An 18,836-nucleotide genomic window follows, 5' to 3' on the forward strand; every position below is an offset into this window, starting at 1 on the left:
ATTTTAAGATAAGATTATTTTTCAAAAATTAAGAGATAATGTAAATTTATTTTCAATTCAAAATTTTGTTAATTTCAAATACAAACATTTTCTTGAATTGTGGCTAGATAGTTAGCACATTTAATTAATTTATTTTTTAACCGTGTGATAACTCCCAAAAAGAGTCCCAGTTGCCTTGGATTATGAATTGATTGTTATCTCTCCCTAGTTACCACATTTAATTAAATGCTTCATTCATGATAAGTTTTATTCTATTCTTTAAAAAGTTAATTAGCTGGATAAATTCAAAATCAAAATGATAAATATTTTAAAATTTAATTTTTTACTATGATTAATAGTTTTATTCTATTATTATTATTGTTGTTGTTGTTGTTGTTGTTGTTGTTAAATAGTTAGAGTTTATTTAGAACTCTTCAACTATGATTGCTAGGTTTATGCTAATAGATTTATTTTCAATTTAAAATGTTGTTAATTTCAAATACAAACATTTGCTTGAATTGTGGCTAGACAGTTATTACCTTTAATTTATTTATTTAATCGTGTGATAACTTCCAAAAAAGAGTCATAATTGCCTTGGATTATGAATTGATTGGTATCTCTCCCTAGTTACCACATTTAATTAAATGTTTAATTCATGATAAGTTTTATTCTATTCTTTATAAAATTAATTCACTGGATGAATTCAAAATCAAATTGATTAATACTTCAAAATTTAAAATTTTACTATGATTAATAATTTTATTATTAGTAAAATTTTACTACTACTACTACTACTACTACTACTACTACTACTACTACTACTCTTCTTTTTTTCTTTCTATTTTCATGAATTTTTTTAAAAAAGAAATTAAAAGTTTGAAAAGAATTTTTTTGATTTCTTTTAAAAATGAATGAAGAAATAATTTAGTAAATTCAGCAACTACGAGAGCTGCTTCAGCAACTACGGTAATTGCTACAACAACTACTATTAGTTGTAGTGTTACAGCAATTATCGAAGTTGTTGTAGCTACTATCGAAGTTGCTACAACAACTTCGACTGTTGCTGTAACAACTTCAACTGTTGCTGCAACAATTGCGATACTTACTTAATTTCTGAAAAAAGATCTAATTTGAGGAGGAGCCCACGAAAAAGTGATATTTATGATAAAAATGAAGGTGATGGTGTTGGTGGTGACGCCGAATGAGAAGATGACATTTGTTGTGGTGTTGATAGCGACGGTAGTAGAGAAGAAAGAAGAAAAATAGGGAATAGTTATGTAGAGGGGGGAAATAATGGTGAATCCGGAAGAGGTGACAATGGTAGTGATAGTGATAGTGGAGGAAGAGGAGGTGGCGGAGGCGGATGGCAACAAAAAACGTGTGGAGGAGGAGTGGTGGTGATGGTGTAGGGATCTTTGTGTAAATATAGGGTAGGGATCTTTGTGTAAATAATAAAATTTGTGGTTTTTAAAATTAATGTCATTAACACTAATTTTAAAGTTGTCACCTCTACTCAAAATTTAAGACTTATGTCATTCTTTTTTAGTTTTGAAACTTTTTTGTCACCCTTAATTAATTTGCCCTGGTTACCACATTTAATTAAGTGTTTAATTCATGATAAGTTTTATTCTATTCTTTAAAAAATAATTAGTTGGATAAATTCCAAATCAAATTGATTAATATTTCAAAATTAAAATTTTTACTATGATTAATAGTTTTATTCTATTATTATTATTGTTGTTGTTGTTGTTGTTACTGCAATATTTTTTTCTAAATTAAAAAATTACTATTGTTATTACTAATATTATTATTATCTTTCGTTTAATATTTATTTTTTGTTAACTATATCATCCTAAACGTAATATTATAAGTTCTACTTTATTAGTATTATTTATTATTAATATTATTATTATATTTTTATCTTTTATTTAATATTTAGTTTATTTATTCAGTTAATACACTATTATTACAACATTATTATGTTATGTCCTAAAAATTGTCATGTGGCTTTTTAATATCTTGCCACGTGACTTCTGGTCAAGCTTTTAGTTTTGCTTTTATACATAGAGAGATTTTTATCTTTTATTTAATATTTAGTTTATTTATTCAGTTAATACATTATTATTACAACATTATTACGTTATGTCCTAAAAATTGCCATGTGGCTTTTTAATATCTTGCCATGTGGCTTCTTGTCGTACTTTTAGTTTTACTTTTATATATATATATATAGATTTAAGCTAATGAGATCTTTTTTTCAAATAAAGAATATTATTTTTTTCAAATTCAAATATTTTAAATTTTTTAATATATTATTATTACAATATTATTAAGTTCTATCCTGAAAATTGCCACGTGGCTTTTTAATATCTTGCCACGTGGCTTCTTGTTTTGCTTTTATATATATAAAGATTATTATTATTATTATTATTACGCACTACTACTACTAATTTTACTGCTATTATTTATTATTAATATCATTATTATATTTTTATTTTTTATTTAATATTTACATAAATTATATTTAGATAGTTTTATAACATTTATTTGAATATTTAAAGAGATAAACATGAAAGAGTAAAAGTTCATTCAAAACTCTTTAACCATGAGTTTCTATTTTTAAGCTAATGAAATCTTTTTTTCAAATAAAGAATATTTTTTTTTTTCAAATTCAAATATTTTAAATTTTTTAATACTTTATTATTACAACATTATTAAGTTATGTCCTAAAAATTCCCACGTGGCTTTTTGATATCTTGCACGTGGCTTCTTGTCTTACTTTTAGTTTTGCTTTTATATATATATATATATATATATATTATTATTATTATTATTATTATTATTATTATTACGTACTACTACTACTACTACTAATTTTACTGCTATTATTTATTATTAATATTATTATTATATCTTTATTTTTTATTTAATATTTACATAAATTATATTTAGATAGTTTTATAACATTTATTTGAATTTTTAAAGAGATAAACATGAAAGAGTAAAAGTTCATTCAAAACTCTTTAACTATGAGTTTCTATTTTTAAGCTAATGAAATCATTTTTCATATAAAGAATATTATTTTTTTCAAATTCAAATGTTTTAAATTTTTTAATACATTATTATTACAACATTATTAAGTTATGTCCTAAAAATTTTCCAATGGCTTTTTAATATCTTGTCACGTGGCTTCTTATCTTTCTTTTAGTTTTGTTTTTATATATATATAGAGATTATTATTATTGCGCACTACTAATACTAATTTTACTGCTATTATTTATTATTAATATCATTATTATATTTTTATTTATTATTTAATATTTACATAAATTATATTTCGATAGTTTTGTAACATTTATTTGAATTTGTAAAGAGATAAAATGAAAGAGTAAAAGTTCATTCAAAACTTTTTAACCATGAGTTTCTATTTTTAAACTAATGAAATCTTTTTTTCAAATAAAGAATATTATTTTTTTTCAAATTCAAATATTTTAAAATTTTTAATACATTATTATTACAACATTATTAAGTTATGTCCTAAAAATTGTCATGTGACTTTTTAATATCTTATCACGTGGTTTTTTTCCTTACTTTTAATTTTACTTTTATATATATATAAATAATAAAAATAAATCAAAAATCATAAGTTAGAAATCATAAATATGAAAGCCAATCCAAATAGACACTTAGATTTCTGATTAAGTGGGACGAAATGCAACCATTCACAAGGGTTGTTGATCTAAAGAACCACTTGTTAAGCTACTAGAAGTTTTATGATGAAAAATATTTTTGTTTGATCATAAAAATAATATATTTTTGAAATTGAAGTTGGTGTTGTGTTTGATTATGAATATAAAAGAGTTGCTTTTGAAGTTTTGCGAGAGAAATAAGAGTGAAAAAACTAAAAAGAAAAATCACTTTTTCAAAAATAATTTTTAATAAAGTGAAATAATTTTTACGATCAAACAATATTAATTTTAATTTTTTGCTAAAATCAAATATTATTTTTTGAAAAAATAGCGATGATTTCTTTTCACGACCATAACATCATACAACTCAACAACTAGTTGACCAATCATAATTATGCCTTCCCCTATATGGCTGTCTCTATTATGTCAAGAAAACCACTTTTCTCCTCCGCCACCCTTCTCTAACAACTTCGTCTGATCAAGAATATCTATTACCCATCAAGTTCAGGTACTCTCTCTTCCTTCCTTCATGTACTTTTCTCAAACTGAATTAGCATGTTTTCTTCCTCGTATTGAGAAAAAATACTCATCAGATTCTTGAGTTAATTTTGAAGCTCTTTTGCGATTTCATATTGTACAGATAATTAACAATATATGAATAAAAACTTGACTTTTTTTAAAGGTTTAGTGAAAGTTCCCTGTACTTTGTTGTGTTAGAGCTCGTGCATCTTCTGCACAGAGGTGGATCTAGGATTTCGAGGTTGTGGGTGCCATGTTACTTTTAACTTAAAGCTACTACTCAAAAAAGGATAATTTTTATGGGAGTCTCACTGGAATCTGGTTTGTTAGTAAGAGATTTTTGAAGAAAATTTCATTGAAACATTATCGAACAACCTAATTTTTACGTATTCAGCTGAAAATCAGTTAATTTTTTGCTTTACGTTTTGCTATTTACACGGTCCCAAATAAGACAAATATTTTGTCAATTTTGTAGACTTTGGGTTTCGATTTAATTATTTGTCTTTTCAATTTGTACAAACAAATAGATCAAATAATAAAAATGTAATTATTCTTATAAATACTATCGAAAACAACATTTCTACTTCTCCGGAGGTCGTGTATGGACTGCATACATTTTACCCTCCTCAGACACTACTATGTGGGAATACACTGGGTTTGTTGTCGTTGTTGTTGTTATTACGATAAATTGTGTAAACAAGAGTTAAATTCAACTTATCAGTACAAAATAGTTGCCAACATTCCATGGATATTTCCAATTTCATTGTTAAGAAATTATAACATAATGCCAAACATCATTATTATGATTTACGAGGAAAGGTTAACTATAAATTTGAAGGAAGAAGGAATCTTCAATTATGTTCTACACTTAAGTTAAAAATTCTTAAACAAAGATTACCCAAAAAAAGAAGTCAAACAAAGATTAAGTCAAGAGGAGAAAAACTTATAGAAAATAGAATAACGAACAAAAAGTAACAAAATACGGTTGGCGTCTGGACTTGAACTCTGGTATACTACGTGAAATTTAAGCGCGTTTGCCATTGACACTACTTCCTCAACTGCTGCACCGAGTGGCACTTAAATGATATACCAGTTTTATTCAATATATATGTATATATACACACAACTATCCGATCGAAGTTTTCGGGTGCCATGGCACCCGTGAACCCCCTGTAGATCCGCCCCTGCTTCTGCACGGTCACTTTTGAGTTTGTGCCTTTTTTTATTTTCATTCAAAAGTAAGATTCTTTTCCCCTTTTCTGGTAAAGCTGGCATGCATTTATTGAGATGTGTTTGTTTTTTGTAATTATTTTGATAAGGCATAATAAGTAGACAGACACTTTAACTTGGGCTCGGCCGGCAAGTAAGCGCTTCAATTTTGAGAGTGCAAATCTGGACACCTCAACTTAGTCTCAGCTTGCAACAAGGCACTCCAATTTGTCCTCACCATGACTCATGGACATCTGATGCTGACGTTTCAGAGGTGTCTAAATGATCATACTCAAAGCTGAAGTGTTTAGTTGCCCGTTGAGGCCAAGTTAAAGCGGCTATCTATGTATTATGCCTAATCAAACACTCAAACTTGGCCTCAGTTGGCAAGTTAATACTCACTTCGAATTTGCACATCTAGACACCTAAATTGTCTTCACTGTGTTAGTTGAAAAACACTCCAACTTACAAAATAATCATCTAGACACCTCCAAAATTTATGTATCACGTCAGCCTCAAGTGTCCATGAGACACAATAGGACTGAGTTGGAGTGTTTAGTTGCCAGTTGAAACCAAGTTGAGTTGTCTAGATGTGCACTCTCAAATTTGGAGTGCTTACTTGCCAGTTTAAGCTAAGTTTGAGTGTTTATTTACGTATTATCTGTCAGCCTGCACGCACCTCATACGGATCCACTGGGTACCTGCTACCTCCCACTAGCAGACGTAGGGGTAACTCTATCCACAAGGGTAGGATAGCAGAGAAGAAATTACCTAGTATTTTTGCTTCCTTGAAATTTGAACTTGAGACCTCATAGTTCAGTACCCAGTTCATTGACCACTAGGCGACATGTTTGTTACTGGATTTTTATAGGGCTTTTATCCCTTTTACTAGTAAGGTCTGCTTGTTATAATGTGCGGTTTGCTAGTCCATAGAACAAGCAAATTAATATTCCTAATGATAGATGGAGGTTGAGGATAGAACATGTTGGGTACCTCATACATGTGTTCCTTGTCTCCTTTTCCATGGGCTTAAAATGATGGAAATCTTATGATTATAAAGAGGCAAAAAATCCCCCTACTCCATTTAAGGAAACTAAATATTAATCTTGCATACTATCATTCTGTAGTCATAGTGGATACTGGTCATTGATTCAGTGTTCTTTTGGTTACTTCAGGACTTTTGATTTTAGGTGCTTCTCCTTGTAAACGTTAAGTTCTGATTTTGAATAAAGAGGTTGAGGTTCATTCATGTATTCCACCCTAGAAGTGGGTTTGTCTACAAGGAAAATAATTGATTTTGTATAGGTGTTCTCAAGATGATACATGCCCTTTTTCAATCTGGATAGCAGCCTTTTAATGTGGATGTGATTTCAAAAATAAGTATATTCAACTTGTCATACATAATTTCCTTGAAATGGTGTTGGAACATGTTGCAAAAAAATTTTCATGGTAGACTGGTGGGAGAGATAGAATATATACGTAGCAACAGTCACTACTAGAAACAAAGGCTTTTCCCACCACAAATCAATGAGAAATTTGTGTTATAAAACATGATTTCCAATTTCCCATCGAACCAACTCACTGGGAAAACGCATGATCGGAGTCAGATTCTCATTGAAACGCTGGAAGCTCCCTAATTTTCCGTGTGAAAACACTATTATGTTTTCTTTTCTCACTGATTCAATCCAAATATCTATGGAATAGCCACTAAATATTTTTCAGTGGGAAATTTGAATGGGAAAACAATGATTTTTTTATTAGTGAGTAACACATGATAAATTTGAAACCATATGGAAAAGGGTTTGGAAAGTGAAGACAGAGGTAAGATAGGAAAATAAAGCAAACCTGCAGTTATTTGAGCCTTAAATCCCAATACACTGCTAAAGACATAACATCAAGGAAATACTAGCTTTGAGCCATAAATTTTCAAAGATGGGATGTGTGCTTCTGCCTCCTTTCTGCTCAATATTATTGTGCAGAAATTCATATTGGTATAAAATGATGAAGTACCTATGAGTTATGAAAAGCAAAAGAGAAACGGACATTAACAAGTGTCAACAGTCTTTCGGATGCTGGAGTGGGAATTCTACTGATTTCACATTTGGGACTATTGGGTGATACTCCCTCCTTTACTAAATACTTGTCACATTTTTTGTTTGCATGCCCCCTTAAGAAGCTATGTATTTTTACCTTCACACCCTTATTTAAAATGCATGGGTGAAATATTGAGACCAAATGGCATGTCTAGCCATGAGTACCCCTTTTAAACTTTATCACCATTCCAACTCTGGTCTGTCTTTAAGTTGATAGCCATTTTCTGAATCAAGCTTTAAAAATTTTAATAAACCTGCCATCTTTTCCATAATTTTCATCCATCGTTGAGGTTGGAAATCATTGTTTGACTATTTCTGCATTAATGGCTTGACTACCAACATATAATTGAGATTCTGCCTTTGGGAGTCGACAAAGTGCTTGTGTGGCATAATATCCAAGATATATTATTGTTTGCATCAAATTCGAAAGTATCAATCTTCGTTCTATTTTGTTAGACATTGTTTGGGAAAGAGAATCTTCTGAGTCCTCTTCATGCCCTATTAAAGATAACATTAGTTTTCTCTAGTCAAAGCTAGATGATAGCATCCACAAGAGCTAAAGCCTTATACCTGAGACATGATGTGAAAATATTGAAAGATTTCTGTCATAAGAAAACATTACATGACAGTGATTACAAAATGTTACTTAGAACTTAAGATCTGTGGCAATACCTCGCCTCATCTGTTCATTTGATATCCATATGACCGTATAGACTAAATTCTAGTTGATCCACTCTTGCTGACCCAATGCCATGGACTTGAAATGCTTCACTCTTTTATGCACATGTATTTGCTCATAAAACCTCATCTATGGAAGAGAGTAAAAGCTGTAAAGGTAAGTGATGTGGTTGAAGGAAAGGCAAGCAGAAACAAACAACATCATACCCAGTGTAATCCCACACGTGGGGTCTGGGTTGTAAGATGTATGCAGACCTTACCCCTACTTTATGGGGTAGTTAAAAAAAAAACTTTAAGATGAGATTGTTCTGAATTATTTTAGAAGGGAGTCGAAAAAGGCTGCTATAGAATTTGACTGTGAGAGGGTGTTCTTACATTTTACAAAAAGTCATTTTCCTTTACATGTTAAAAGCTCAGATAACGTATCCTATTAGGAACAGTAGTCTTATGCCTTGCCTGTGACAGGTAATATGCTCCTTCTTGCCTTCTAAAAGATTTGTTAAGTCACTTTAGGATTCTCAAATTTAATTTTTGAGTTTTGAAGTCCGTAAAGAGTAATTTCATTGTGCTTCAATGACTGTCATTCTTCTAAATCTGTAAAGGTAATTATCAATAATCATAAATAGTATTTTTTCCTACTGTGAGATAGGAATCTGTGAGTTGGGGATGCTGATTATACTTGTAATTCTGGCTTCACTTAATTCCAGTTTTAGGTTCGCTGACAAACATAAACATCATGGGTGATGGTCCTCGAGGAATAGAGATGTTTGAAGATCATTTTCAAGCTTCAACATCTGGTGAAGACTCCATGCAGACCCCAACTTCATCAAAATATATAGGAAGTAATGATTCTTTAAGGTATATCTTCTATAGGAAATTTGAGGTGGAGAAGAGTTAAATTTTTTTTTTTGAAGGAATTCACTTTTTTTATTTGCTTTATTCGTCTTCTCCTGTATTAGCATAGATCCATTAGTAGATCGTGGACTAAAAGAAAATTGAAGGGGGCTGCTTCAATCTTGACTATGCTTAGCCTCAGCAAGCTACCTTGGATGTCTGGCACAGATGGTCGAGACAAGGTACGTGTTTACAGTTGTCTGCTAACTGTTTAGCTTGCTATTTCCTACTTAATTGCTCTGAAGGTCACCGTTGCCTTTGGGTTGGGGAATAGAGAGATCACAGATATTGTCATGCCTTGCAGGTAGTGTTAACTGCTGCAGAAGTAGAATCTCTTCGGTCAGAACTCGCTGCTTTGGAAGAAAGAGAAGCTCATTTCAAAGCTCAGTAAGATTTGATACCCCCATTGTGGGCTCGCTTATGCATTGTGCGACGCGTTGTGTTTTTCCTGATATATAACCGTGTATAGAGTTGCTTCCCCTTTGATGGTATTGTGCTTTTGATTTCTTATTGTGAAACTGAGAAGGTTCTCCCAGGCATTTAGCAAATTGGTATGGTTATAGTATTTCTAGATCATATGGTTACATTAGTTTATCATCACTATGTTCAACCCCTAATGCTTGTGAGGCTCCTCTTCAGTCATCATGCGCAATCACTGTGAATGTCATTTTGAGAATTAGGAAGTATAAATACTCATCTCTGTTTTAAGTGTATCATCAGTGTAATATGACCATGTTCACAGATTTATATCTTTTTAACTTTAACAAATGTGACCCCAAGGATTTGAGGCCAAGGAGGCGTTTGGTTCAACGGCTAAGGTTAGTACGACATGGGTTGTGCGGTGGGTTCAGGTCACGAGTTCGAATTCTGCTACTGAACCAAGTTTGGTATTTAAGTGGAGAAGGCTAGAGGGACGAACCCATTATCCACTGAGATTCGAAGCTAGAAACACCAGATTTCTCTGTTATAATATACTTTTTCAACCCGAGAAATATAAAAAGAATAGGGCCAAAATTAGTCGCTAAGTTGCATTGGGTTAAAAACATGTAATATTGCTGCAGTTTCATTTTCCTTTCAAACAAAGCATTTGTTAAAGGTAGAGCAATCGTGACTATCTGATGGCAAAGCGCTTAATGTATCTCCAACTCCTAGATGGGTTTAGAATGTCCAATTATGAAACATTTCAGAAAGAGGAACCAATTGTAGGTGCCGTATCAAATCTTGGTGCAAAGATCTAGCAAGAACAATTGAGTGGATAAATCAAAGACAAGAAAGCACAAATTGTAATTGAAAAATGACTGTAATTGTAATTGAAAAATGACTGTTTACTTTAAGTGTTATTACAGTTCTTGGCATAGGGAAATCCATATCAAATTTCACCTGTAGAAAAGTTTATATAGTATGATTGGCTTTCCAAAATAATGCGAAGACCTGATTTAGCTGTGTAATGCCTTCTCCAATAGTCTCTAAAATCTCTTATTGGAAGACTATCTTGAGTAAATATTTGTGTTCTTGATTTTGTTATGCTATTATTACCTAATAATGCGAAAAACTTTATATAAACAGTTGAGGGTGGACCAAGTCCCACTTTGACGAAAAAAGAGAGATTTTCTTTTGTGACAAATGTGGAGTACTGTTCACCCACTAGTCCTACATAATATCGCAACTAAAATATTACAAAGAGTAAAAGAGCGTTCACTAAGAGTAATTCAACTACCTATTCTTAGCTTATTCTTTGCAATTACTCCGAAAATAACATTTTCATCCTAAAAGGTGATTGATCTGTTAAAAGAGTAATATCTTTTGATTTTCACTGTTTTTTTTCTCTTCTCAGATTAGAACACATTGATCAAATCGTACGGGCTGCACGACTTTCGGGGTATTTGGAGATGAGAATGGTATTAAAAGGCCAGCAGCTGTCATCATCTTAACGTTTGTTTGAATTTCAGACAATATTTCACTGGATGTTTTGTTCCACAACTTTATTCTGTGTTTTTTTTCAATAGAGATGGGCAATTTTACCCGGAGAACCTCTTCCAGTTGATGACAGTGATGTTGATGATTGGCTTCCTAGATTTTTTGTCCTTCAGGGCTCGTGTATCTTCTGGTATTCGTCATGCACCGGTAACTTTTTCAACTGTTAAAGTTTCTACTGGCATGCCTTCTGGGATACTCTCCAACTACTGTATAAATATGTTATTCCAAGCATTTTGGAGTACTATCACACTTTTTTTTTTCTGAGGCCCCCTACCAGACAACTTTGAAAGTTACAAATAAGAATAATTTTTTAGCCATTGATTTAGATAGCCAGAAGGTCCTTAAATGACATATTAGAGGCTTATTCTGATTTTATTGGCATTTACTACAATCTAATGCACATCTTGAATTTCTTGGTATTTGCTAGATGTTTTTGTCGAGTCAAGATTTACTGGTTTGAGATGGTAGGAACTATAGATCACGATTTTTGGTGGGTTACTAAATCCTTACCCTTCGCAACCTCAAAAATCCTCCAGCTTGACCCACACCTTTCTAGCAGGTGGTGAAATATTCAAATATTACGCCGACAATCTTTCAAGGTCAATTAAACATTTTGCTAAAGAAACCGAAACGGAGAGTGTAACAGAAACACAACAACAACAACATACCCAGTGTATTCCCACCTAGTGGGGTCTGGGGAGGGTAGAGTGTACGCAGACCATACCACTACCTCAAGAGAAGTAGAGAGGCCGTTTCCGATAGACCCCCAGCTTAGGACCAATAACAGTATAACAAATACAAAAAGTAAGCGGATACAAACTAGTATGGTACACAAAACAAACTAACCGTATAACAAACACAAAAGATAAGTGCATAATAAACTAGTACGGGATGCAAAAAAGCTAACACCACTGACCCCAAAAACTACAGCCCTATCACTACGAACCAGAAACTCCAGACCCAAAGGAGCACTCCCCTATTACTACCGCCGTGCTCCCACCCCCTAACCCTCTACCCTAATCCACGTCCTCCACACCTTCCTATCAAGGGTCATGTCCTCTATAAGATGTAATTGCTCCATATCATGCCTAATTACCTCCGTCCAATATTTCTTTGGTCTACCTCTAGCCCGCCTAAAACCATCCATAGCCAGAGCCTCACACCTCCGCACTGGAGCATCAGGGCCCCCTCATCATATGCCCGAATTAGCGTAACCTCACTTCTCGCAACTTATCCTTCACCGAGGCAACTCCCACCTTCTCCCGAATAATCTCATTCCTCACCCTATCTCTCCTGGTATGTCCACACATCAATCGCAACATTCGCATCTCCGCCACCTTCACCTTTTGAATGTGAGAGTTCTTAACTGGCCAACACTCTGCTCCATACAACATAGCTGTCCGGACTACCACTCTGTAGAACTTACCTTTAAGCTTCGGGGCACCTTCTTATCACAAAGGACTCTCAAAGCGAGCCTTAACTTCAACCACCCTGCCCCAATACGATGCGTGACATCCTCATCAATCTTACCATTACCCTGAATTATAGACCCTAGATACTTGAAACTCTTCCTCTTCTGGATGGCCTGAGAGTCTAGCTTCACAATCACTCCATCTTCTTGCGACATATTATTGAACTTACACTCCAAGTACTCCGTCTTTATTCTACTTAACCGAAAACCTTTAGATTCAAGCGTCTGTCTCCAAACCTCCAACTTATTATTAACTCCACCCCGAGTCTCGTCGATCAGAACCACATCATCTGCAAATAACATTCACCAAGGCACCTCCCCTTGAATATATCGCGTCAAAACATCCATCACCAAGACAAATAGAAACGGGCTAAGAGTCGATCCCTGGTGCAACCCTATCAAAACTGTGAAGTGCTCTGAATCTCCACCTACCGTCCTCACACGAGTCTTCGCACCATCATACATATACTGAATCGACCTAATGTACACCACAGGCACCCCTCTAGCCTCCAAGCACCTCCACAGAATCTCCCTAGGAACTCTGTCATATGCCTTCTCTAGATCAATAAACACCATGTGCAAGTCCTTCTTCCTCTCTCGAAACTGCTCCACTAATCTCCTCACAAGGTGAATGGCCTTAGTGGTCGAGCGACCAGGCATGAAACCGAACTGATCCTCAGAGATCGTCACGATCCTCCTCATCCTCAACTCTACCACCCTTTCCCAAACCTTCTTAGTATGACTCAACAACTTAATACCTCTATAGTTGTTACAACTGTGAATGTCTCCCTTGTTCTTATACACTGGAATCATCGTGCTTCACCTCCATGCTTCAGGCATCTTAGCAGCTCTAAAAATAATGTTAAACAGCCTTGTCAACCACTCCAGACCTGCCCTGCTAGTGCTTTTCCAAAAGTCTACTGGAATCTCGTCTGGCCCCGTCGCCCTCCCCCTCCGCATCCTGCGAATAGCTCTCTTGACCTCCTCAACCTCGATACGCCTACAATAACTATAATTGCAACCCTCTCAGATATCTCCAAGTCTCGCAACACAGAACCTTTATCCCCCTTGTCGTTCAAAAGTTTATGAAAATAGGACTGCCACCTCTCCCTAATGAGGGCATCCTCAATCAACACTATACCATCCTCTCCTTTGATGCACTTCACTTGGTCAAGGTCACAGTATATGGCGGAGGATGGTGAAAAGATATGAAAGAAGAATGGCAGACTAGATAACATCATAAAAAATGGTAGAACACAGTATATGGCTGGGGATGGCAAAAAGATATGAAAGAAGAATGGCAGACTAGATAAACCTATCTTTTGGAGGGGTTCATTCAAATTGCTAGTGCTTATAACAGTGCTAGGCTCATTACCAACAAATCTGATGTCATTATGTCCTATGTCTGTTTAGGAGGATAGAAAGATAAAAACTTGGGAGAGATTTTCTGTGGTTGGACATCAAGGAAATGAAAGCTTATAACTTCGTAAGATGGAGCAGTATTACAACAACCAAAGTGAAGGGAGTGAATGGGATTTAGAAATGTGAGGTTGCCAAATAAGACTTTGCTTGTAGATATGGTTATGAAAATTTTAACTCCAAAAAGGACGCATTATCGAGGAGAGTAATCAAAGAGAAATATGGTAGGAGGAAGTTGGTGACAAGGACTCATGGGACAAGAATTTGGAGGCAAATTACAGCACTAGAGCATAGTTTTCAAAGTAATTGGTATAGCGTTGGTGGTGGCAGGAAAGACTTTTTCTAGCAGGGCAATTGAATAGAGCATTCCTTTGGAAGAATGAAGATATTAAAGAGAGAATAAGATGTTGAAGATTCGGTGATAAACAAGAATATAAGAGACATCTACTTATAGCCAATGTGTGAGATATAATCCATATCTTAAACTTAGCAGATGTTGAGCTAACTTCGAACTAACACTTCGTAGGATTCTATCAGTCTAACAATCCTGCAAACTCATGAGGGGAACAAACTTGCCATATTTATTTTGAAAACATCAAAAAAGCAAAGACCGTCAGAAAACCTAGGCATAATCTTGTCAGATAAGTTGGTGCCAGGAAAATGGTTGACAGAGGCGTATTGCTGCCAGATAGTCATAAAAAGATAGACATAGGATCGGCAGAATGATCACAAAGAGGTATTGGAGTTACTGACAAGAGACATGACAGTCAGAATTGCTGAGGGAGGGAAACAAGATGCCGCCAGAACGTTCACAAAAAATAGTTATGCTCTTACCTGAATGATTGCCAAAAAAAAGATGTGGTACTGCCAGATTGATTTCCAGAAAAGATGTGGTGCAACTAAAGCAGCCACTGGATAGAGGTATAACGCCACTGGTCTACGGTCGATGGTGATAAGTGGTGCTGTTTGCTGAAAAGAGAAGAGAAGAAATTAGTCGAGCAGGTGCCCCCCTGTTTATTGATGGAAGCTACTTGAGTCCCCACCTAGATTATTGATACTCTGATATGATGTGAAAATATAATTGAGAGAAGAAGATATATTGAAGACATAAGTATCCTGGAATACAAGAGAAACCTATTTTTATCACAGTTAGTGCACTAAAGCTATCGCTATGTGCGGTGTCCGGGGAAGGGCCCCAACACAAAGGTGCATCTTACGCAGCTTTACCTTGCATTTCTGCCAGAGGCTGTTTCCAAGGCTTGAACCCATGACCTCCTGGTCACATGGCAGCAACTTTACCAGTTACTCCAAGGCTCCCCTTCTAAGTAAATATCAACTCGTCTTGCATTTTTTCAAATCAAATTGTCTGCTGCACTAGAAAGTCCTTGAAATGCTTCCAACAATTGGTGGTTTTCTTTCATCCTCTTCACCTCCCTGTTGTTCCAGTTTCTCTTAAACACTATGTCCAGTCATTGCCAATTTTAAATCAGCGAACAGGATCAGATTCACTAAATGCGGAGAGACATAAGTATCCTGGAATAGAAGAGAAACCCATTTTCAACCGATATGGGATATCCTAACAAATCAAAATCCCAGTTTGTATATCACCGCACTAAGTTTGTATATCACCGCACTATCTTTGTGCTATATTTCATTACTAAACTTCCTTTATTAATGGTAAAAAGAATCTATAGCCTCATAATAGGGAAGAAAATCCAGGTGAAATAATACGAAATTACACCATTAAGGGGATCAAAGCAATCATACATTGAAAGTCTGTAGGTTGTTGTGGAAGTATAGGTTGATTCAAACCAAAAGAAAGGCCTTTTGTTTTCTAGAAGTGTTTTCTTCTGTTTCATGGAAAACAAATGTGCTTTCACCAAAAAAAGAATGTTCTTTTTGAAAGCAAAAGGGTTCTTAAGAAACCTTTTGGGGCCACGCATGGCCTAAATTTTCTCTCCTCAGCCTTTACCTCTGCTACTGCAGATAGAGCAGGGACAAGCACCTGTGGTTGGGGTAGCAATTACTTTTCCTATTTGGAATAGCTCGATCTTGAAATATTATTGGCGTATCTGTTGTTTCTTGATGATCTGTTAATTTCCTGTTATCTTGTCTTATTTAATGGCTTAGCTTTGCTTTCATTAACTTCATTCCAAAATACTTCCGATGTTTAGTTGCAGTATGTATTGTGCCCTTTTGGTTTATCTTTCTAAACTTTTTCTGATTCTGTCCTATTCTATTTGATAAATTTGGATGTTCCTTGTTTCCCCATGCGACAAATATGCTATTTCTTGAATAAATTTGAATAACATGTTGCAGATCTAAGCCCCCAAGATTCAACTCTTCTATCTGATGTAGTTGAAGTTGGAACTTTACCTTGCCTGATACGAGACAATGAGGACAAACGATACTGCTTTTATATCTCAACTCGTTATGGACTGAAATATGAGTGCTCTAGTATTTCTAAGATAAAGGTAAGGGTTTTTTTCTGGATTCTTTATTGCAAGTAACTATTCTGATCTTGGTCTTGAATTTTTTGGGCTTGATGAGTAACTTTAAGTTTCTGACGTGGTCAAGTTTGGAAGTTGAGCATTTCTGAATATACATATGCTTTATATACACCTCTCTTTGGATTCTAACTTTGTTTCAACACATCTAGTGCCTTTCGGGTAGTATTGAAAGTATTATGTGATTACTTATATTTTAAGAATTATCTTCCTATGGTGATTAGATTTTTGCGAGTTCGAGTCATTTCTAAACAATTGGACTGGACAATTGTGTGACTATGACGGGATCAATATGTTTGACAAGCATTTGCGTGTAATTTGTTGAACTCATAAGTGTTTATGAAAACTTTACATATTAGCTTAAAAACATTCAAGGACTAGTCCTAAATAAGTAGCATTCTCTAGCGTCAGAATAGCTACATATTACCATATATTTGTAAAATATCCTAATGGTATCCTTCGTTTGTTCCCATCTCAAGTTATGTGGAAAACTATTATCTGAAGTATATTTACAAACATAGCCAATTCTTCCATCTTCTATTTGCATGCCCTATGTGTCTATCCTTTTTTTTTTCCAGGTTGATTCGTGGTTGGAAGCCTTGTGGAGTGGTTGCAAGCTGTGATCTGACTGAACAACTATAATGAGTTGACGAGGAATTGACATGATTTGCTCTTGGCAGCAACAACCTCTACTATCACTTTTTCAAAACTTCGGCTGCAACCTTTTAGTGTTTAGCCAGTTCCGTCTGTACATAATCTAGCATTAGCATACTGCCATTGTACAGTGTTGAAGTTAATATTCGATAACTCAAGTCTCAGTATATGTGAAGGATTGTACTGATGTTGTCCTGTATGACTTTACGCTTGGTATCTACAAAAAGGAGGAAAGCTTGCTGGTTCTCTGGGTCAAAGGCATTCCAAAAACATGAGTTTATTACAACTTGTTAGCCTGTGGAGAAAAATGAATGAAAGAAACATGTTCCAATGCAAATAATGTTGTGAATGAGTTAACCTTTTTATAACCATTTCTTGATTTCTTCATTCTTTTGAGATGTTATGATCAGAAATAGGTGGCTTCTAAGATGCATGTTGATGAGCATATAGGTTGATGTTCTTGTTGCAACTTGCAAGGTTATTAGACCCATTCCATAACATGGATTTTGGTGGGATGGTTGGAATTTTTCCACCTTTAACTAGACGTTTGGGGTTCGAGCCCCTGAAAATGAAAATAAATTTGTTGGAGTGCTATCCCCAGAAATGGGTCATGCAGTGTACAATTTTGTTTTAGATTGGCTTCACTCTGAATATCGAACACTAGGTAGGAAACAAAAGAGAGACCCATTGTGTGCTAATCTAAAACTACTAGCAGGAATATAGCACTCTCTTTATCAAGTTTCGACCAAAATCATGATATCAAGATAACTTTCTAACTAATAATAAGTTTAAGAAGGTTATTGAAGGGATTTAAAAGGCTATTACCTATTAAAGGTGATGAATTAGAAGTGCTTAAAAATCACACTTTCCAAGTAAAGATAGCATTAGGTGTCGTTTGGTTGGTGAACACGTTATGTCGGGATATAATGACGGAATAATAATATGGAGATTGAATAATGACATGATTACTTAACAAATATACTTTTATTGGTAGACATTTAGCTCATTATACTAAAAATAGGAAATACAAGATATGATACAAAACATGTGTTTGATTTTACACTAAATAAATTGAGAGAGCTTTGGAAAAGAGTCTTTTCGTTATTTTATTTTCGAAATTATTCTCACATTAAATATGTTATAAAAATAATAAGTACCATAATTATTGTATAAATAATCCTGGAATTCCATAATAAGAAATTCAACCAAATGTGACATAAAATAATAATATTTTATTCCTTATTCTTATCCTACAAATCAAATGAGCCCTTTCTAGAGGTGTGCAAAAACCGAATCGAACGATAAACCGAATTGATAAAAATATTATTGGTTTATTGTTATTGGCTTAACGATTTGTTAATGGTTTTATAAAAAAAATTATTAGGTTATTGGTTCCGGTCGATTTTTTCATATTGAATTATTGGGTAAACCGATAACCCAATAATAACAATATATGTGTGTGTATGTATGTATGACTTATTATATATTTCTCTTAATTTCTCTTTAGTTTCAACCAATTAACAAACCTATTATTTCAATTATACAAACTCTTAATTTCTCCTAACAACATTAAGTTCAAACTTGAAGATTCTTATAAATTAAAACACATTATGTAGGATTTTTGGTTGCAACTAAGATTCGATTTTTCTTGTTAGTTACTACTATTTCTATTTTATGAGTATTTTCTTCGGTTAAATCGAAAATCGAACCGTTAAGGACTAAAAACCGATAAATCGGAAATCGATAA

At 34.1% G+C, this 18,836-nt stretch overlaps 1 protein-coding gene across 2 annotated transcripts; it reads left to right on the forward strand.

The window, feature by feature from the left end:
* The first annotated feature begins 4,036 nt into the window (after window positions 1–4,036).
* On the forward strand, window positions 4,037–17,460 carry LOC107851057. Of its 2 annotated transcripts, XM_016695952.2 has the most exons (8): window positions 4,037–4,176; window positions 8,875–9,025; window positions 9,132–9,243; window positions 9,366–9,448; window positions 10,896–10,959; window positions 11,068–11,185; window positions 16,248–16,402; window positions 17,014–17,460. In XM_016695952.2, exons 2-8 carry the CDS (start codon window positions 8,904–8,906, stop codon window positions 17,056–17,058), a joined length of 699 nt encoding a protein of 232 aa, XP_016551438.2. In that variant the 5' UTR covers window positions 4,037–4,176; window positions 8,875–8,903; the 3' UTR covers window positions 17,059–17,460. The 2 variants fall into 2 exon arrangements, with proteins under 2 accessions (XP_016551438.2, XP_016551439.1); XM_016695953.2 differs by lacking the exon at window positions 4,037–4,176 and having other exon boundaries at window positions 9,127–9,243.
* The last annotated feature ends 1,376 nt before the right edge of the window (window positions 17,461–18,836 follow it).

The sequence above is a fragment of the Capsicum annuum genome, chromosome 12 (genome assembly GCF_002878395.1).
Source record: "Capsicum annuum cultivar UCD-10X-F1 chromosome 12, UCD10Xv1.1, whole genome shotgun sequence".
NCBI classification, from domain to species: Eukaryota; Viridiplantae; Streptophyta; class Magnoliopsida; order Solanales; family Solanaceae; genus Capsicum; species Capsicum annuum.